The 22,453-nt window shown below is 40.1% G+C and overlaps 1 protein-coding gene across 1 annotated transcript in view; it reads right to left on the bottom strand.

Annotated features, from left to right (window-relative positions):
• galnt2 (UDP-N-acetyl-alpha-D-galactosamine:polypeptide N-acetylgalactosaminyltransferase 2) overlaps positions 1-22,453 on the bottom strand; it is a 48,440-nt gene that overhangs the window by 9,235 nt on the left and 16,752 nt on the right. Inside the window, exons 2-11 of the mRNA XM_068730134.1 lie at positions 13,662-13,749; positions 9,132-9,285; positions 6,330-6,428; positions 6,151-6,218; positions 6,001-6,066; positions 5,751-5,872; positions 3,631-3,718; positions 3,104-3,191; positions 2,647-2,750; positions 1,183-1,309 (exon numbers count right to left, since the gene is read on the bottom strand). Of these exons, the coding sequence (XP_068586235.1) occupies positions 1,183-1,309; positions 2,647-2,750; positions 3,104-3,191; positions 3,631-3,718; positions 5,751-5,872; positions 6,001-6,066; positions 6,151-6,218; positions 6,330-6,428; positions 9,132-9,285; positions 13,662-13,749 (1,004 nt within the window). The remainder of the gene's footprint in view (positions 1-1,182; positions 1,310-2,646; positions 2,751-3,103; positions 3,192-3,630; positions 3,719-5,750; positions 5,873-6,000; positions 6,067-6,150; positions 6,219-6,329; positions 6,429-9,131; positions 9,286-13,661; positions 13,750-22,453) is intronic.

Below are 22,453 nucleotides of genomic sequence, written 5' to 3' on the forward strand. Positions count from 1 at the left end.
ACTGATTATCTTGTCACATTTATCAGCGCTCTAAAAGGCCAGCACATGCAAAAACAGATCTTCTACATTAAAAAGAGCATTATTATACAATCTGTCTCTTTTTTATTGTTTTTTAATTGTTGGTGCTTGGTTTCAATTATCCAACACTGGTTTAATTGTCAAAGTTGTCGTAAAACTCAATAATGTGTTTACAACAGTACATGATATAAGTGACTACGGCAGAAATAATTTCAGTATAAAGAGCTTTGTATGGGGGGAAGTAATCAACCCATATGAAAAGATAACACCAAAGAAAATGATTACTACATTCCCCAAACAAGAAATAATTATGGGTAGAGCTGCTCAATACATCCACATACTGATATCAGATATCAGATATAATATTAGATGCCATCTGGTATTTTGGTTATTGTAATATTATGATGCAGATTAAATGGTCCATTTGGCAGCTGTTCTGGAGCTTTTCAATCATATCACATGGTCTTCCTCAGCAGTTTCAGTTTACCAACTAGGCATGTTGAAAATATTATTTTAAAGGAATAGTTACTTAGTTAATATTTCAAAGAAAATGTGCTTATTCGCTTTGATATGGACAGGAGGAGCTGGGGATCGAACCCCCGACCCTGCTATTAGTAGAAAACCCATTAAGAATAAATGACACAACAGGTGTAATCATGACTTGATGGTTCATTAAAGGTTCTCTAAACGACATTCAGAGCATTAAAATAGCATCAAACAACTATTAGCTATGTGAAGATATAGTGGAATAATGTCTACCTGAGCAGAGAACGAAACCGCTGCTCTGCACTGCTCTCTCACGAAACCTACAAGTCGCTTACAACTGATAGCGCTGTCTGGACCGACAGCACAATGTTTGCACTGTTAGTGTCGTTAGCGCCGTTAGCTGCAAGCCGTCTCCATGTTGAGAGCCGTGTGGAGGCAATAGAAATGCTCTGAATTTTGTATTGAGCACCTTTAAAAGGATGCACAAGATATCCAGTATACACTAAACGAATAGCAGCAATGCAACGTGTGAATGGGACATACTGTTCTTCAGTAATTGAATGAATTAATGAAATGAGTGTAGCCTGTATAGTTAATGAGTGTCCAACCTGCTTGGTGTGTGTGTGTGTGTGTGTGTGTGTGTGTGTGTGTGTGTGTGTGTGTGTGTGCGCGCGTTACCTTGCAAACACAGTACCGCTGCCCCCAGGGAAGGTGTATGGATGCTGCTTTCTGAAGACGTGGCCAACTCTGCTACAGGGGATGATCTCCAGACTGCCACCACACTGCCACACGCGAAATGAGATTTCTGAAACACACACACACACAAATACAGACGTCACAACACATTTGTTCCAACAAACTGTTTCTATAAAAATATCACAGTGGATTATTACAAGCAGTATGAAAGATGTCTTGAGGGGTTGTTAACTCAGGACGTCTGCGCCTCATTAATGTTTTTGTCAGTATGCTGATATTGTCTGCTTCCCTCTCCAACATTGTCTGCATTTGAACATGTGCTGTTTAAATGAGCCCACAAGTAAATCAGTATCTGAATTGTCAATCCGGCTCTGAATCATTGTTCCGTCTTGAGAGAAGCTGAATCATTCTGTTTATTCTTGACTATTTCCCCGCTGAATTCAGACAAAAGCAACAGAGAGACACAGCTGTTATTTTCTCATTGTATTGTTTGCAAATGATCTCTATTGTGTGCACTATAGTTATTATCACATTAAAACTGTAATTTTCTAAAGATCAACTGTAATCCGGAAGAGTCTTTTACCTAAATACAACGACCAAATTACTAAAGGATTTTCTTGGCACACAAACCCAAAATAATCTCATGAGTTGATCACAGCGTGAGACACATCACAAGAGACGGTGCACATATTATAAGTGAGCAGAAATCTGTCAAAATAAAGAAGTTACAAATGTGGGCCCGTTTAAGACTTAAAGGAATAGTTTGACATTTTGGGAAATACGCACATTTGCTTTCTTGTTGAGAGTTAGATAAAAAGATCGATGCCAGGCGTATTTGTATGTTGAACACAAAACTACACGTCACTTAGCATTAAGACTGGAAACAGAGGGAAGCCTGACTCTGTCCAACACTCTGCCTACCAGCCTGCACTCAAGAAATAGTCAAGAACAAAAGTCCCTGTTTAAACTCAAATTGTTATTTTTACACTTATAAGACCAGTCTTTGTGCTAAGCTAACTGGCTGCAGCTTCCTATTAAAGTACAGACATGAGACCTCTGGTATCACTCTTCTCATCTAACTCTCGCAAGCAAGTTAAAAACTGCATTTCCCAAAATGTCAAACTATTTCTTTAATGCCTCTGGTGAAACTCCTGTCACATCTGTCACGTCTAGAAGCAGATAGTCGGGAATGAGACAGTCGGGGGTGCAACACAATACAGTGTAATGGTAAAGACTGACAATAGTTTATTTTTGTTAACTGCCACTTTTAATCACACTCTGTTGTTTTGTTTCTTTCACTCACCTTTATATTTATTATTCATCTGCATCTATTACTGTGTCTTATTCTCATCTTCTAACCACCATTGTCTGTCTGCCATTATTCTACTGACTTCATGCTCCATTGTGATTCATCTGAATTTGCATTTAGACTTTAGCAGCACTCACCAAGGTTTTCTCCTCCCCATACGTCCATCATCATGTCGTACTTTCCCAGCAGCTCAAAGTAATCCTTATCCATGACAAATAGACCCCCTGCTATCATTGGAGTCCTGCCGGGGCAGAGGCAGAGGGAGAGAGGGAGAGAGAGAGACAGAAAGGCAGAGAAAGAAAGAGAGAGAGAGAGAGAGAGAGAGAGAGAGAGAGAGAGAGAGAGAGAGAGAGAGAGACAAAGTGGCAGAAAGAGAGACAGAGAGAGAGAGAGCGAGAGAGAGAGACAAAGAGGCAGAAAGAGAGACAGAGAGACAGAGAGGCAGAAATAGAGACAGAGAGGCAGAGAGAGAGAGAGAGATAGATGGATGGATGGAGGAAAAGAGCGAGATTAGTAAGAACAGTGGAAACTGCCAAACAAAAGTGTGTCTGTCGTGTATGATCACTAGAGTGGATGTGTGTGTGAATGACTTACTTAATGGGGGCGATGGGGTTGCCTTGTCTGGCTCGCCTCTGGTCCAGAGTCATGTAGTCCCATTTAAACACCAAATTCCAGTCAAAACCTACACACACACACACACACACACACACACACACACACACACACACACACACACACACACACACACACACACACACACACACACACACACACACACACACACGACGATGACCATTAGTTGCCTGATGTCACTTGTGTTCATGTGTCAGCACAGAGACTACAACTTCTAAACCTGACACTGTATAAAGTTGTAATACTAGAATACAAAGGATGGGACAAAAAAGTAATTGTATCAATACAAATCCAGTTCACTCAGCAGTGCGGAAGACACAGTTTGTGTGCAGTAACACTAAACATGCTGGGTGTATACTTAGCGGAAGTGTTTGTCTTGTGGGTGAGAAAGAGCCACAACAGCCTGAAGCGAAAACTGTTAATGAAGTAGAACAACAGGTATTAATGCTTCTAATACGCAACTACACGAAACAGTATGTGTACTGTACCTCCTTTCAGATCGGCCGAGGCTCCTACGTACTGGAAGTTGTCCATGTTGATGACATCAATGATAGGAGACACTACTCTGCTCTTGTCCTGAGAAGGAAGAACGGAGACTAAATACTCAATTTGTCCTGAGCAAACTCAGAATGGGAATAACAGGAATGTACTAAAGTCCAAGTTTTCCATGTTTTGTGTAGAGCGGAAGTAAATATTCCCCTCAACACCAATGACTCACACGTTTAGTTTACACTCTGTATTTAGTTTATCTCTGTGTTTATGAAGCAGAAGCCATCTTTCCTACAATAAATCACTCCCACAGCATCACATCTTGCAGCAGTTTAGAGAAAGGATTGCTCAAGTGACCAGAATGACAACAACAGAAACAGGCCTCAAAGGTACCGAGTTAGTTTATTTATTTTGGGCTGAAACCTTTTGATATGACACATGAGGTTCCACCCACACAGACTGCATTTTTCCTTCTTTCTGTTTTGAATTGAGTGATTCATTATTTAGAGGTACAACTAAAGCAAAGAAAAGCAAAGTCAATTACTTTGACAGCAAAATGTTTTAGATTTGGCTCGAGGCGTTTATTAACTAGGGAACAACAAAACACCGCGTTTGGGAGGATCAAATGCACAATCACACTAATTTCAGTCATATCAGTTAAATATTTAAAGAACAACCTCAATTTTAAACAGTGTCCCACTTCAGACTGAGATTACATTTAATTAAGAGATTCCCTCTCAAGTCATTACTGAATGACTTCATTTAAATTATCAACTCACTGTTAATCTTTTATGGAGTTTATGTTTATTCTGTCAGAGGAAATTCATTTTATTATTTTTCATCTTTTGCTGAAGGAAACGAGTGAGAGGTCTGTCTTTTTAAACCAAATAAACCTGGTGGAAAACAGTTTTTCTATATAACTGTACTGACTCTGGGAATAAAACCTGACTAACATCTTCATGCATCATTTAGAGCTCTGACTGATGATTACTCTCTCTTTGCTGAAATAAATAAAATAAAGTCCAACACCAGCAAGTTATGACCTACTGGATCACAGGCCTATACACTTAAATATATTAAATTGAATATCACATTTTCATTTTAATAGAGGAAGGACATTTTAACCACGTCTGATCAGAAAAAGGAAATGTGAATTTTTGGACCAGTGAAAATGTGCTTTTATACCGAAGGGGGTCCAAACATTCCTGTTATTGAAGTCATGCGCTCCTTGTTTTTAACCAGGCACTGACTGACTACCAGCTCCACGGAGCTGCTTTGTAGTTGAACCTGACCTCTGACCTCTTTGTGAAAGAGTGAAGGAAAGAGCTAATTCCCCTTCCAATATGAATTACATCATCACCATTGTGAAGCAATGTTGAGCCCTGTGATACAGTGCATCTTTAAAACACTGCAAAAGACTCTTCAAGAAACTTGCATCTTGAAACATTTTCATTTTGTTTTTTTCTTAAGTCAAATTACAAGACGTCACATCCTTTTAAAGTTACAATGATACTATGAAACTACTAGCATAGGGAAAATTCAATGAGTAATATATTGATGCTTTACATAAAAATATAAAAGGAGAGGACTGTTGCTGTGTATTATATCTTCACTGTCACCGTTAAAAAAAGCCTTAGAAGCAAAACTAAATAAAACTTAAAGTGTTTAGACAAAGAAGGAGGTCGAATCAGAGTGACGTCACAAAATGGCGAGCTGCTCTACAGGGTCTGTGTTGACTGTTTATAGACTTATAGTATCACATTCTTTGACCTTTGAGCCACACCAGTCTTTAATGGTCTCTCCTAAAAAGGGCAACTTCAGTATTTTTGAACAAGAAGCCTATTTTCCCTTGTTTTTGTGTCAAAGTGACTAATGTGGATGTAAAAAAACAAAAACAGGAAGTAAAAAGTCTAAGTTACCCTTTAACATCACAACATTAAAATCCTTTCATTGTTTATCTGATTGGACTTGTTCATTTTTAACTTTTTTTGTATGTTAGATAATATACTTTACTGATGTATAAAGGTGTGGGTTTATATGCGTGTGTGTGTGTGTGTGTGTGTGTGTGTGTGTGTGTGTGTGTGTGTGTGTGTGTGTGTGTGTGTGTGTGTGTGTGTACCTCAGCCACTCTCTCCAGTAGCGGCTCCAGCCAGTGGTCGTTACATTCACAGTGAGAGTCCAAGAAGGTGAGGACGGGTGCCGTGGCGGCATCTGCCCCACGAACCCTTGAACGCATCAGTCCTGAGGGAAACATCAAAATTATACATTTAGAATGATTTCACCCCCAAACATTAACTTGGGTGGATAACTGCATTCATGAAACATCGCCGAGATGTTTCTTTAATATAAAACCTTCTTCTTCTAGCTACCTTCTCTGCGGTCGTTTCTCAACACGCGCACTTTTTCAATCTTCCCCAGCAGCGCTCCATCCTCCGCTGAAACACACGCAAAGCATGTAATTACTCAATGAATTTATTAGGTTTGTTTAGTTGTACAATTTGTTTGCGTGAATTACTCACAATTATCACTGTAGTCGTCAACTAGAATGATCTCTTTGACCAAGTGAGAAGGACTTTTCTTCAGGACACTAAACCGAGAGGGAAAGGCAATTTATAGGAAGAAAAAACATATTAAAAATGTCAAAAATCGAAATAGGAAATGTTTTCTTAAGTGGACAGCACACACACCATTCACCTACCTGACCACAGTCCGCAGCAGAGCAGAGCGAGCTTCATTGTGGAAGGTGATGACGACGCTGGAGGCCGGCAGGTCTGACTTCCACTGTTTATGTCTGCAGCTACACACACAAGAAACCATCACAATTAGGAATAAAAAAGACAAAAAAAGACAGAAAAGCATAAATGCCTAAATGTGTAGAAATGCACTAACACTCCTACTCACAGGAGCGCACAGCTGAATGTGTGAGCAAAGCTGCGAGCTGGAACTGCTCCCTAAACAGATTCTGAATATATGAACACAATAAATGGGATCACACACACACACACACACACACACACACACACACACACACACACACACACACACACACACACACACACACACACACACACACACACACACACACACACACACACACGCACGCTCTGCTGAAGCTGGGAGTGACAGTGGGGTTTAAAGGACCGTGGGGCAAAAATCCCATGGATTGTGTACGTGCGTGTGTGTTTGTCGAACAGAGACAAATCCTGCCCCGACCTAAAAGTGAAGAACATGGGTGATAGGACGCTACATGAGACAAGGAGCCAAGGGGAGGATGCATAAATCCTGTAGTAATGCCCTGTACACGCCATACATACATCACAGAGCAGATGTGTGTGTGCGCGTGTGTAGAAAGAATCCACAATCCTGTTTCAAGAAATGAACCATCACCTATAATTTAAAGGACTTACTGCCAACAGAAAGTTTGGCCTTCGAGGCTTTAACACATACCAGATGTGTAGTATGTGCTGTTTAAAGAGTACACTACATATTGAGTGTATAGTACACACTGTCATTAAATTGTCTGTGTGCATGTAGTGTGGGGTCACAGCACCACGACTGTCAAAGCAGCACTGGCTTTAAAACCCTGAAAACAGACAATTTGAAGCTGCATCAATCTTGAATTGCCACAATCCTCCTGAATATTCCTGGTGCGTGTTTTATAGCTGGAGAATTAAACCTATAAGTTCTTTTGATCTCGTGTTGAAAGCACAAATGAAGCAGCGTTGGCCTGAAAGCAAAAACAAAAAGGCTATTTTTTCTTTTCTGGAAAACCTTCACAAATCAGTGCTGCTGAATGACTCATCGCTACCAGATCAATAAGAGACACATCCCTGCTCTTTTAGCAGGCTAATGGCTCTAGCTGTCTAAGTTAGGTCAATATATCAGTGGGGCCAAACCACAGCCTTTACAAAAATAGTCTTTGAGTCACACAGTGTACTTCCAGACAGATACTGCAGGAACCAAAGATTGAATACGATGACATACTGTTGGAGGAGCACAATGTTGGCAGCACTTTCACTTCTTTGTGTGTAAAGTTGATTTACAGCTAAACTTATAAATCACCAGGCCTCATATAAGGCTACCTGCTCTGCTCCATTTCTGGTTTGCATTCACAAAAATGTTCTTTCAGAGTTGCATTACTTTGCCTTTATTTTAGTCAATTTTGGTATCGTATCTATAAATGTATTCTGATTAAGAAGCATGTAGTTACATATACAAACTATAAAAATATACATATAAAAAATACATGGCTAGAGAACTGTGTAGAAATTTTCATAATGTTTAATGTCCGATGCGAAGCAATTGCTGCATAACGATCACGTCCTGTGTTTCTGTGGTTCAATGTCACAAGAGAACTAAAAAAAACTAAAACTGAAATTAATTTCCGGTCATTATTATATTACCGCCCCATTGAAATCGCTCAAGTTATTATTATTTCACGCATGCAATCACGCAATCGTATTTTGGGGGCTTTATCATACACGCTATACCTCCCTCCTCCATCAACCTCACCCCCTCTCCCTCTAGCCTGTGACCCACTGATGAAACTACTACATTTCCAGTATTAGTAACTGGGTGTCTGTGGCAACATTTCCAGAAAGTGCTGTTTTTCTACTTTGTATACACAGAATGCACACAGTTCTGAAAAATAACATGTTATTAATGAATTTTAAATGCAGCCTCCAGCACAATTCATCTGTTTTCCCTCAAACAGAAATCCTGAATCAACCAGGACTGAAATCTTAAAGATTGTCATGTTAAGGCTCGGTTGCACCAACAAGGATTAACTTTTAAACACCTTTAAATCAAGTTTCTTACAAAAAGTTAAGGGACAGACTTGGGGTAAGACTCAAAATTAGACGATACCACCTCTTTTGTATTCATGGTCTGGTCAATAAATCATTTAAAATCAATCTTTTTTTAAAGCAACACACTGCTGCGTTCACAACATTAAAACCATTTATGTTTTATCAAAGAAAACCATGAAGAGTGACAAGAAAGGTTTCTGCAGATTCCAGAGAGCTTTAAGGGTTAACTATTTTAACTTAAATAGCATCATGGATTAAAATATGCAGTTTAATTTTCAAGCATGACCAATATCCTGCAACATAATTAAGAAGGAAACAAGAAAATATCGCAGACATAGGAATCAAACATACTCCGTAAAATGTTGTTCTAATAAAGGATCCAATAGATATTGTGCCATGATCTATTTTTGTCCATTTAACAAATAATCTACAGTCATTAGGAGAAGTTTTTGGATTTATGGAGCAGACGGTGAACAGTGCAGGTCTGCTCTGCTGCCACTTCCTGGTTATTATCTGGTAGAATACAATAGAGGGAGTTTCCAAGAGATTTTATCCGGTCTGGAACCAACTAGTCAAATAGACAGACTGCAATAACCGGTATGTACACAGACAATCCCTGCAATTTCACATGCAACAATAAAGGTTGAGGACAGAATGACGCAGACAGTAAGCGTATTGATAGAGATACATACTGGTCATGTCTCGTATCAGGCACAGCTCTGTCCATACGGAGTTTGTCGCTCTCCACCTGGTTGAACTTGTTCCTGGCGTACGGATCCTGACCAGGTCGGACCACCGTGGCTCCAACATACAGATCCTGGTCAAAATCCTGCCAGCGCACCTTACCTGGAGACACAGACACACAACACACAGACACACACACACACACACACACATTAAGCACACGGCCAATAAACATCCATAGAAGTTGGATGGACAAACTATTTCAGTGTTGCCTTGTTTGTGTCATTCATCTGTGGTTTAACTGAGATGGAAAGGCTCAGAAATTCCAGATATTTCATTTGGAAAAAGCAAACAGACTGTTTGGTGAACAAAAACACATTATTGTACCATGTTGCTGACCCTAAAGTTGGTTCCAGGATTGATTTACATATTTTTAGACTGTATTGCCAAATACATAGATAATGAGCACACTGGTTAGAAAAAAACAACTCATTTCACATTTCTTCTTTATGTTTCAACTCTCAGATAAACACTAAATGACCAGAAAACAAATCGTACGTCCGAGTTTTAATTTGAAAAAACCCCACATTTTTAGTGTGACAGTCTGGTGAAATACATAATAAATAAACACAGCATATCCCAAAATAAAAGTTGCCACCAAACATGAAGTTTAAACCTTCACAAAGGCTGTGTGTCTCAGGAATGAATGGGATTATACATCAGTGGGAATATGAAATGTAGGCAGCAGCCTGGCTGATGCAAGAATCCTTCATGACTGACAGGAAGGAAACCTGGCTGATTCAAGCTGCTGCTTGACAAGGCGACAACATGGCAATGAGGAAAGCTGACATGAGATTTATGCTGCTTATATGAAAAACTGTGCAGAAGAGAATTCAAAGGACAAGGCCAGACTACTTTAAGAAACACAAAAGAACATTTTCTATGCACTACACCGAGTTAGAGAAAAAATCCTACTCAATTCAGTCATTTACTGCAGCCTAAAACATATACATTTGGAAAGCATGAGCCATTATCAAACGCGCACACACGCACACGCACACGCACACACACACACACACACACACACACACACACACACAGAGAGAGCGAGAGCACGCTGTGTCTGTCTGTCCAGATTATGGAGATCATTGCGCACTAAGTAGAGAAAGTTGTCATGTTTAATTTCACACTTTATCACTGACTACCGAGACACAGACACACACGAATAATAATGCAACTAATTAGCCGGGTGCAGCTGCTATGCTAATGACTTGTGTTAAGCATATGGCAGTGTGAGATTACACTATCTCTCAGTATGGACGAGTGTGTGTACGACAGGCAGAGACAGACAGACAGACAGAGAGAAACGGAGCCTGACGAGGAGGAGAGAGAGAGTGCGTGTGCATGCGTCTGTCCTGACAGCATGTGAATGTGTCTGGCATGCTAATTAGCTGAAGCTCGCTATGATCCGCCGGCGACTGTACAGCGGCGTCTCTGAGACACTGCTGTACGTGTCAGAGTGTGTGATGTCCTTGCTGATATCTATGTTTAGTGGCAGCAAGCAATTATTGTAGTGAAATTAGTGTTTCAACTTTGCGAGTGTTTAGCTCAGACTTTGAACATCTTTATCTCACACCGTCTCTTTCAATCCTCCTTTTCTTTGTCTGCTGAACCACTCAGCGGAGATTAACTGTCCGGCCTCTCACTGGGATTAATCATTCAGCTGTCATTCTTCCAATACTCTCTTTAGCAGGTGACTTTAGCTGGTACACCCATCTAAACCCAGCTGGCGGCTTGTTGTACTGGTTTGTGCTGATGAAAGGTGTGGTCTGCATGGTCTGAACAGTTTTCACTCTCCCTCTGCCTCTCGTCAGCGAGCTGTTTCCAACCACAGCTGCTGACTGCTTGTTTTTGTTTTGTTGCAACACTTTCTGGAAATCCCTTGACGCTGTTGTGTTTCCAACCGACGGTAACTGGCAGGCTCACCCTCGATCTGTACTGAAGCATGAACCATCCGCCCAACATCTCGGAGAACACCAACGCTCAATGTGCACAGGGTTGATTCACTCACTGAAAATGATCCAAGTAAACCTTTGAGAGCAATTTAACGTGCTGCAAACACAGCGTCATTGATGCATGTGATGAGAAGTGTGCCTATTCGCACCTGTAGCTACACCCAACAGTGATGTCACAGTGTCCTGGAGTACACTTCTACATCACGGCAGAAAAGAGACAAGTCAGACCATTGGAAGACAACAAAACTAGATTTTTTAGGAGGTGCAGTTACTCTTTAAAGTGGTTAAATTGTTTTGTATTTGGATATTCAATTAATTTTTGAATATTTCATTCTCTGTTTCAAGTTTCCAGCTTTATTTTCTTCTGATGTCTATCATTGTAAACTAAATATCTTTGGGTTTTGGACTGTAAGTCGTTCAAAACAAGCAATTTGAAGCAACAAGGAACCATCTTGGGCTTTAAGAGGCCAATGTACTCCGTCAGAAGTACTTGTCAGATGTTTGAATGGCTTCATATCACCTATATGGTAGAAGACCATCCACGACAGTTAACATCTCCAAACTTAATTTACAGATGAAGACCATGAGATGTGGTTGAATGCTTTGGAAAAAGCTAGTAAGCGGACCTTGAGTATATTTTTGATCTTGTTTTGTTAAGCTATATTTTTAAGGCCAAGAGGTTTAGGTGACTGGTCAGGATGTTTATGTGTATGATGTCAGTAGCATCCATGATTGAGTTTATCATTCAGTGTCTGATTCTCAAAGCAAGTTCAGTCAACTTGTCTTGAATAAAAATGATCTAACACACTTTAAAGAGCCTTGAAAAACTCTGAGAAAAACAGTTACTCAAATATTCATTTTAATAAGGTTTACTTGGTGCATTGCCATGTTTTAAATATTTGTCAAAGAAGATTTGAGAAATTGTTGTGAGACGTGCAAATATTCTGGTGACTGTTTGAATTATGAAGAGCCTTGATGCACTTCTCAACAACCTGAGCTTTCACTCCTTCACGCTCCCTGTGAAACCACTTTCTTTCATGACTTTATCATCCGTCTTTTTTATCCTTCACTCTCCCATTCTCCTTCTTCTTCTTCTTTCTCCTCTTCTTGTGTGTGTGTGTGTGTGTGTGTGTGTGTGTGTGTGTGTGTGTGTGTGTGTGTGTGTGTGTGTGTGTGTGTGCGCGCTGTGGCTGATGTTGTGATACGCTGCGGTTGCTGTAATCCTGTAAAGTCACCCTGAAGATGAAATGCCCCCACTTCAACATTCAAATTGGATTCCATTTCCAGCGCTGGATCAGATAAGAGAGTGTGTGTTCAGCTTCCGCAGGTCACGAGCTTGTGAGGGAGGGGTGGCTGCTTTGAGTCGGGCTGACGATGAGAGCTGAATGAGAAATCGCGGCTCAGATGCTCCGTCTGCTGTGACTCTCCTGCTCTGCTCTACACTACCGGACTCTGAGACAATGCTCCTCAATGCCGGGGTGGAGATGCATAGCTGGGTTTGTGGCGAGATTAAAATGAATACAGGAATTATTTTGGATAGCTCCAAAATTTGACATTTGCATCACACCGCTTGCTGAGTTGAATTATCTCCTCTTTCTCTGTGGATGTTTAAACATGGTTAAGGAGGGTGTCCATGCTCTACTGGTTATAAAACTATGCCACTGTTTTACCACATCTCAAAGAGGAAATGATTATGGTTGTAGGAACATGATGTGGAATGCTTTCTGGATACATCACTGTGGTGTTCAGGGTCAGCCATGCACATGATTCACAGCTGGGATGTATTCGTCATTTTCCTTCTCAAGCAGAAACAATGAGGTACTGAACTGACCCTGAGGTCTGGTCAAATATCCTGACTTTGAATATGAAAAAAAACATTTTGATTAGCTCCTTCCCTTAAAATACTCAAATGAATATCCTAAGAACTAGTATCTCATCCATTTGTGGCATTAACGTCATCATGTAGTTAAGGCAGAGTGTGGTTGTAGATGAGACAGTTTGGTTTCCCGTATCCGTGTCATGTGGGTTTCACCACTTTAGGACACTAGCAGCAGGTCCTGAGTCTATTGACTCCAATGGGAACAAAGATTATGTTCCATTGTCACCAAAGTAAATATTGGACCCAATTTTTCACAAGCCAAATATCTTCCAAACATTCTGACACTGAAATGGCATTTTTCAAAAATTAACTTTGATCAAGACCTCACTCTGTGTCAGCAACATACCCTGCCAGGTCTCGCAACACAAGCTGGCAAACTCCCTAGATAACACATTTTTGTAATGCTGCTAGCTGTGTAAATATCTTTGGTTGGCAAAAGAAAATAGAAAAACGTGATGAAAATATAACCCAATCTGCTTTCATCCATCCACACGATGTTCACAACAAATGAGGTGTGGGAGGCGTCTCCACTGAGGAGACAGGAAGTGTATAACATGTCAAACTACTGACTGAGCTTGTAATGCGCCATCTTTGTTATAGAGCATCTTTGGTTGTAGTGCATGATGGGTAGTGAAGTTTCCTACCTGGCGGCAGAGTCTCCAGGCCGTGAGTCTTGTCGTCAGACAAGTGAGCTTTGCTCCTACTGGATAAGTCACTGGAGCCCCAATCATCCTGAAACAAGCAGAGCAAACACACACAGATGAGCAATGATGCACACAGTTTAATCTGAAAGCAAACAAACAGGAGAGCAACTGAGACACATCTCATCCGAGACACCGGAAGCTGTTATTTTTTAAAGATATCAATTAGAGCATTTTGGCTGTAAAATGTTCAGTATTCTTTAGATGATCACACCGTAAAACAACTAATCTTTTGTCTTAATATCAACATACAAGTTTCACATTTAACTCTTTTGACCATTCCGTTTCTTAGTTTGAAGAAAACTAACATGATGGAAACTTTCTCTTTGAGTTGTTTCTTTAGACTGATGAAACATAAATGCACTGAATTCAAGTGGAGAAAAACCTTATTTTAAATCTTATTTTGATGCTAATATTTGTTCATTAGCAGGAACATAGCACAACATGAAAGTGAAAGCATTTACTCTGTTTATTTATATGTGAAAGTGCAATACAAATGTTTTGCCCCTAAAATCATCATGAATAATCATGTTAAATAATAGTGATCTCAACATCGATTGAAATAATCTGGATTATCATTTGTCTAGCGAACGTGATTCTATCGTCGCAAGAACAAATCAAAGCGTCTGGCAGAGCACTGAATGAGGAAATCAATTCATACACATGTTTTAAATCGCATTCAAGATTCACTCATCCAGAGCCAGATAATCAGACTGAGTACAAATACTTTGTTTCACTTCAATCACCGATTGAATCCTTGACAAGATGTGTGCAGTGACTTGGAGGTCTGGAAGCAGACTACGTCATTCTTTCATTCACTCACCCTTTCATTTGCTCCTTTTATCAGGTCTTCATTCATTCACTCCACCAGTTCTTTAGAAGAGCACAGTTCATGCCCTCACCATTTACACAAATAGACAGATGACCGAGCCATCCCTCCCATGTCCATTTATGTTCCCAATAAAACCCATTGGATCGATACACTGCGAGGCAGAGTAATTAGTGCCATTCATTTGCTGTCTAGTCTGCTGCCCTTGACTTGAAAACTATTGTCTAAATCCATTTGCTCTGTAGTTCCCTTTCACCTTCACCCTCTCCAAAATGCTTTATTGATCAGTTGTCACGCTGTCTGCCAATGACAGCGTCACATTAGAGACCACCGCAAACACTTTATTTCTACACCTGAGAGAAGCGATTAAGGGAACACCATTTTTTATTTATTTTTTTATGCTCATTAGACCTTTGCATTCACTTCTTGTTTTCTGTGACTCTCACATCATTTCACTCTGTGCCAGCCTTTCCTTTCATCTATTGTAGACAGTGCGTCAACCCGCTTTAAAAATATACCCATTTTTCAGTGACTGAAATAAGATCAGATTGTCCACAAACACCTACAACTACTATAAAAAAAACCTACATAAAATCAATTTCTATATGTGTTCATGACAACTGAGTGAACAGTCAAATGGTAATGCTCAGTGTAGGATGAAAACTAAAGCTGGCAGTATACTCTGCTGCAGAAATACAGTTTGACAGGCTCTGAGGGAAAAACAGGACACGTTTTCAAGTGAAATAAAGCTCTAAATTGGCTTTGGACTTCTGCTTCGTTGGGCATTTTTTGTCTTTCTGACGTTTTACAGTCAACTCTTGTTGATGTTTCACGGCTCTGCATTTGAGCTGGTTATAAAATCTCCCAATCTTAATGTGTTTTCACTGCTTCAGAGTGTCACTAAACACGCAGCGAGAACACTCACATTTGCATCTTTTACAGTAGTGTGATTTTGTCAAATGTTGCAGGTGTAAGTACAACACCAATGCAACATGGTAGTAAGACCCTTGAGCAATAACAGACACCAAATGAAGTCAGCTAAAGTGTGTGTTTCTGTGTATCAGATCAGGTTGATCACATCCGTCATGTCCTCCGTTTCCTCTGATCCTAATCAAGCTTCCTCTGCTTCTTAACACGCCCGTCTGCCTCAGAGTCTACACTTCAGCCATCATTAAGTAGTTTATTTACACCTGTGCTTTTCCTGCTGAGGCCATTTAAAAAAATGTCTATAGGCCATAATAGCAATCCTGCAGCTGGCACCCTTGCATGTAATTAATATTAGTAACACCTGTGTTCGACAAGTCAGAGTGTTCTCTATTAAAGAAGCATATTAGCTATATGGGAGCACTGCATCGTTTGAATTCAGCATTTAGGTCTAAACTTATAGTTAAGCCATGATAAGATCTGGCAAAAATTATAATAATTCAGGCAAGTTTACTTCCAACATACCAGCTCTGTGTAACTTCAACCTGCTGACAGTCCACCAAAAGGCTTTTGATAGGTACGATAGTTTGAGCAGCTGCTCTCAATTTAACATAAATTTATGAGAACATTTACAGCTGGCTGAACAAGCAGCCAACAGCCTGTTGAATATCGACGACTTTTATTTTGATAGTCTCTCAACACTTGGCGGTACAGCGATGCCTTGCACACCACTTTCTCTTCCGTTTATTTTTCTCTTGACTGCCCAGATTTAAAACATCATATGAATATGTTAAAAATGTTAATGAGTTTAATTTAATTTGGGAATAAAAAAATCAGTTTCGAGTCCCACGCCTTTCGTTTGCTTGTATCCTCAACATGCTCATGAAGAGCTGGGAACAGATCGACGAGTAATTTTCCCCGCTGTGCTTGTAAATGCCAAATATTTATTTTATGACTGCAGTTCTAGGTTTCACTTTTACTCCTTTTAACTACAGAAATTCATCATACAGCTTTTTTTTCTGTTAATGACCAGACAGGTAAGAAGAACAAAGTGACGATAGTAACAAGAAACTGGAGCTCAACATGATGGAATAAAAGGGAAAGAAGTAGCGAATTGAAAAAAAAAAGTAAAGTGAGAGAAATTACATCTGCATCCGTGCTGCTGGCTTCCCATATAACGCCCACTGTGATTTATGGGTATTGCAGTCCATCACAGATCGTATCAAGAAAGAAAGCATTAGCAGAAGATGACAGCAATGCAGTGCCTTTAGGATCAGTATGCATGATTGAGCAACAAATGGTTGCTGCTATAAACATGACTTATCACTGATTGAAACGTAATATAAAAGGGTAAGTAGAGAGCCGATGTAGGAGAGATATCTGTATAACTCGCATCACATGAATGGCTTTAAAAACCTCTTAGTGATAATGGTCCCAGCCGGTATCTGCCTCTCCTCCAAACATGATTGATTAAAACTGTGCAAACACAAAAAAGAAAAAACCCACAAACCCTGAACTACAAACAGAGATACTGGAAAATTAAGACAGCACAGTGTTTTAAACGTTAACTCCTTAACACCCAGTTTCCCCATTTGTTCCCCTGCAGGTGTCTGACAGCTTCATTCATTCTGTAGCGCCTTTAGGGCTGAGCAATATGTATCAATATCCAACGTATCCTCATACAGCAGTTCCTCTGATATCTAACAAAAAGTTACTCCTCATTTTTGTGCATTTTCCTATGAAAGTCAACGGCATCTGTCAATTTCCGCTCAATACATGCATACAGTCCTTTCAAAATAAACTTCAGTCTTCACAGGAAACAACTTAGTAGATCATTGTTTAGGTTAAACTAACTGCAGAAATGCCATTACTGAAGTAGGCAAGCTACTGTACGAATAAATAAACATTGAACTAACCAGACGGTTCTAGCTGTTCTATTATTTGTCTTTACCCACTTTGTCATAGTATCAACATACTGTATATGATGATAATTTATCAAAAATCTCATTGTGAAAATATTTTGTAGAAGCACCAGTTGTCAATTCCACAATATCATCATATTATCAATATCGAGATATTTGGTCAAAATATCATGATACGTGATATTCTCCATAACACCCAGCCCTAATCATGTAAATATGAAGCTACATCCAGCAGTCGGTTAGCTTAGCTTAGCATAATGGCTTGAAATAGGTTGGAAACAGTTAACCTAGCTCTGAACATTTTCTTTTTCTTTTCTCACTCTTGAGTCCTTCCCTGTCTGCATCTTTCTCCTTCTTATCTCTCCGTCCATCTTTCTGTTCCTCATTCCTTCCTTCTCTCTGTCTTTCACATCTTTTTGTCCCTTTGGCAACCGTTTGCTGAGTATGCCATCTAACAGATGGTCATGACACATACAGGCAAATACACACATTGAATTTCCAAAAAACACACACAAAGACACACTCATGCTCATTCAGAGGAGGACAGTCGAGTCGTCTGTCACTGTGGTGTAAAGCCAGTTTCTGTCCAGCTCTGTGGTCAGTGAGAGAAGAGCTGCAGTTAATCTCAGAAATGCTCCACTGCGAAAAGATAATGTTATAAAAGACATGTAGAGGATGGTTTTAATTATCTGTGTGAGGTTAGGTATAGCTCCTTTTCATTTGGTTATCTTTTAGTCTTGTTTAATCTGCCTTTTTTTTAGGATTTTCTCCAGTGGCGTTTGCTTTGTTTTCCTGGTTTGAGCCACCTGACAACTCTCGTGGGTGTTCCTGTCCCTGCGGTGTGTGTTTATCTTCAGCTTTGTTGTTGGTTTACGTACGGCAGCATCTTACTGATCTTACTGAACACGGTGCAATCACGACAATTGTGCTGCAGCACAGGGTGAAATTAAACTAAAAGGGCCAATGAGAAAATGTCGCCTGAGAGGTCATGAGCGACATGCTGTATGTCAAAGCACCTGCAGTCAACTAACTATGAAGAGTGAGCACACACTGAGGCCGTCACAATTCATCTCAACATTCAAATTTCAGTGGGATCATGTCAAAAGAGCCTTCCTCTTGCACATGTCAAAAATAGCTATTTCTATTTTGCATTTTACTCCCGACTGTACTGAACGCCTCTCTGGCTCTACGTGTCGTGACTTCATATGAACTCTGAAGAGAACAGAGTGCTGCTCCTCTTAACCTCTCCTCCAATGTCTTAAAGATTATATTACACAGAGTCAAATCAATCAAGAACTTACATTAACAGAAAGGACAGGCATCCACATAATTCATGTATATTTAATATACATGAATTACACCAGCCCAAATAAAAAAAATGTTTTCCAACTGAAGGATGTACACAGGCTGTCACACCTGCCTCTCTGATAATGGGATGGACTTTAAACCCCCAACAGATCAGACCAAGCGTGCATGTGTGTGTGCGCCAACCAGTGTCAGCTCATATTTGTGTATGTAGAGTTTTTGAGCTCACATGCATTAGTGTGTCATTCTGGTCACACGCATGGGTATCTGTCTGTGTGTTTGATCCAGTGTCGGTCAAGCCTCTAATAGTCAGAGTATAATCCACAGTAATCTGATCACATCCACTGATAGATTAACACACACACACACACACACACACACACACACACACACACACACACACACACACACACACCTTTACTCTCCATTTGTGATTAAACACAAGTTAAACCTCAAACTCTGTTTGAATTCAGATGAAACCTTTATTTTATTTTTTTTTTTAAATGAGCAGTGCCAATGATCTGATTTGCTCTGTGGGCTTAATTCATCACAGCATCCCACCAAGAAACAACAGTACAGTCAGCTGCAGGGCATCATCATCAGGAGCAATGAAACACAGTGATGGACGGCAGCACACAGTGATGAAACAATATGCTGCTGACGGTTGTCATTATTTAAAACCCTGCTTAAATTAAATCTCTCTGTTTTGTATTACACTCTTAGGCTACATCTTGTGTTGGTTGTACGCCCGGAGACTTGAAAACAGGAAGCGCCTTCTGTTCTTTAATTATGCTGAACAAAATTAAATTAGTTAGTAAATGAAAATAATTTATTACTGAAGAAGATTAGGAGACTATAGCCACGCCAGCGGTTTGTGAGGCTGTAATATTAGCTAAACGCTAACGTCAGCATGCTAACATGCTCACAGTGACAATGCTATCATGTCGATGCTCAGCAGGTATATTAGGTCACCATGTTCCCCATCTCAGTTTAACGTTAGGGCATGATAATTATCACTAAACACTGCTGAGGCTGAAGGGAATGTGATCAGTTTTGCAGGTTAAGTGTCCTAGGAATGAGTCCTAAAACCTGAAAATAAGTCAACATTTAGCACTCGTCTGGAAGTCTACGGGTTTCTAGTTAGATGCCTGAAATGAGTTTGTGGTTCACTCTAGCGTGAGAGATTCTAACGTTCTGTTTTACGATATAAGATATGTCAGTAAACACCCCCGTTGACCTGATGATGCTGCTTGATGAGAAGTCAAGAACGAAGCTCTTTCAAATTTCAAGAAAATCCATCCGATATTTGTTGAGACATTTCATTTGAAACCAAAAATCTCAGCCTCATGATGGTGCTAGAGGAAAAGAGAGATTTTGCAGTCTGGATCAAAGTGGTGAACCGACTGACATCACTAGAGCGATGGTACTAGCATTGCTAAAAACACATTAAGGAAATAAACCCACACATTTTGCTCTTCACCTCTCTCTTTAGTGCACATTTCAGAAATTTAAAGTTATATCTTATATCACCAAAACCCAGAAAGCAATGCTGCTGGTTTTCAATTAAGTATGTTGTTCTGTTTAACATCTGCCACACGCAGGCTTTTAGCCACATGGCGGCCTACAGCAGCAAGTGCCGTTACTGACAGCCAGTATCTGTCCTGCTGAAGTGTCCTTAAGCAAGACACTGAATCCAGATCAGATCACTCAACTGCAGTTATGGCTGAGAATAAAATATTCATTAATTTTAATAATTTATTTACACCCAGTAAAAACCACAGTCTATGCTCTAATGTAAATTTAAAGTAGATTTTATCGTTCTGTTGTTAAACTTCAAGACAAGAACAAACAGAAGATTTCTCTGCAGCGGGAATCCATCATACGAAACCCCTGAATTTAGTATTGAGTTATTGCACAGACCAGTCTAGTCTTGCTAGCAGCTCTGTGAGACTTTATTTAGGCATCACAGAGCTTTGAGCCTAAAGTTTGGCAGTACCATGTTCACCATCTTAGTTTAGCGTGTTAGCTAAAGTAGAGACAGCATGGCTAAAACTTAAGAATACGGACATACAGTTTACCAAGGTGCATTCGGAGTCAGCTTCTCCTAATATTCACAGTTCATGAAAAGCAATTAAAAAAAGCAAAACTTGCCCGAGGGATTTCTTTGCAGTTCCTGAACTTTGAGTTTCTTGTAGTTTATGCAGGCCTGCATAGATGTGAATGAGTAAGCGTCTCATGGCCGATCGCTACAAACAAAGAGCTCTGTGTTTGCTAGAAGACAACCAACAAGTTGGAAAACCAAAATTAGATTGCAACACGCCAGCTTGGTCTCTGGTACAATCACACCAACCCTCAATGTATAAGCCGGGAAAAAAAGTTGGAGATGTGGTATGTATTTTGTACATAAATGTGAAATCATCATCTGGAAGGGACTCATTTAGAGTGCAGGGTTTTAAGTTGTAATCGTGTTAATACCCCCGAGTCAGGCTCCCTGTAGTGACGTTGTCCTCTGCGGCTCGCACAGCAAGTTGTTTATTCAGAAGAAGAAGAAAGAATCTAGAACAAGTCACATTTTTTTTTCTCCTCTTTAATCAAAAGACGCACGCACACACACACACACACACACACACACACACACACACACACACACACACACACACACACACACACACACACACACACACACACACACACACACACACAGAGAGTACTGTGTCTTCTGGCGGTAGTTCAACATGAAAGGATGAGAGGAGTGAAAGAAGCTTGTTGCTGAAAACAAGTCTTTAAAAAAACAGCCACCATAAACTGGGATGTCATTCCTTGCAGGAGCAGAGCCAGGTTGTAAGAGGAGGGAGGACACAGATGGAGGGTTTTTGGCATTTGCGATCATTTTCTTTTGCCTCCCAGCAGAGCTTCTAAGCAAAGCGGTGTTGAAGTTTAACCTGTTTTTGTTCCTCTGCAGCAGCAAACTCTGGAATAAAACTGTCAAATTACATATGACTGAACTTTTCACCTGCGAGCACCCCTCCTTCCTCGTAACTTCATTTCATTTTAATCTCATCTCCTCTCTCCTCCTTTGTCATGTGGTGGCATCTCCTCCTGTCTACTCTCCCCCCTTGCTGCTTCTCCCCTCCACATGACAACATCTCCCACTGATCAGAATCTCATCAAACGCTTTTCACTCTCCTCTTCCTCATCTTCCTCCCCCTGTCACAAACTTAACATTTTGAATTTCAGTTTGAGGCCTCGCTCATGAAAAATGTACAACTTAATTTAACCATATGGTCCGAATATCTCAATCCGTGTGCCAGCTTTTCAGGAACTCAGACTCAGCTTGAATTTATTGAACTGCTTTTACTAAATACTGCTGAAGGGAAATGTTATTGGGAGCATTTTGGCTGATTAATCTCTCACCATAGCTGATTGGCAGACATGCAGGTACATCCTTGAACAAGAGTAAGAAAGATAGAGACAGGAAATTTGAAAAGGACCTCAGAGATAAGGAAGCAGAGCTTAAGAGTTCAGTAGTCAGCCAATGGGAGGTTGATCCACGTCCGTTAAGGACCATGTGGTCTTTCATCTGACATTAAAAACAACAATAATAATACATGTTATAGAGTCAAGACCTTAATACTTAAAACTAACTAACTAAACTTAAAACAACATTACTGTCTTTCTAGGCTGTAAGAAATCTCATTTAATGACTTATATTCTGTTAGTTGCGACTGATTCCTCCAGAGGAAACAAGCTAATTA

Source organism: Cebidichthys violaceus, unplaced genomic scaffold (assembly GCF_023349555.1).
Source record: "Cebidichthys violaceus isolate CVI_PGR_0920_01 unplaced genomic scaffold, fCebVio1.0.p SCAF_5, whole genome shotgun sequence".
Lineage (NCBI taxonomy): Eukaryota > Metazoa > Chordata > Actinopteri > Perciformes > Stichaeidae > Cebidichthys > Cebidichthys violaceus.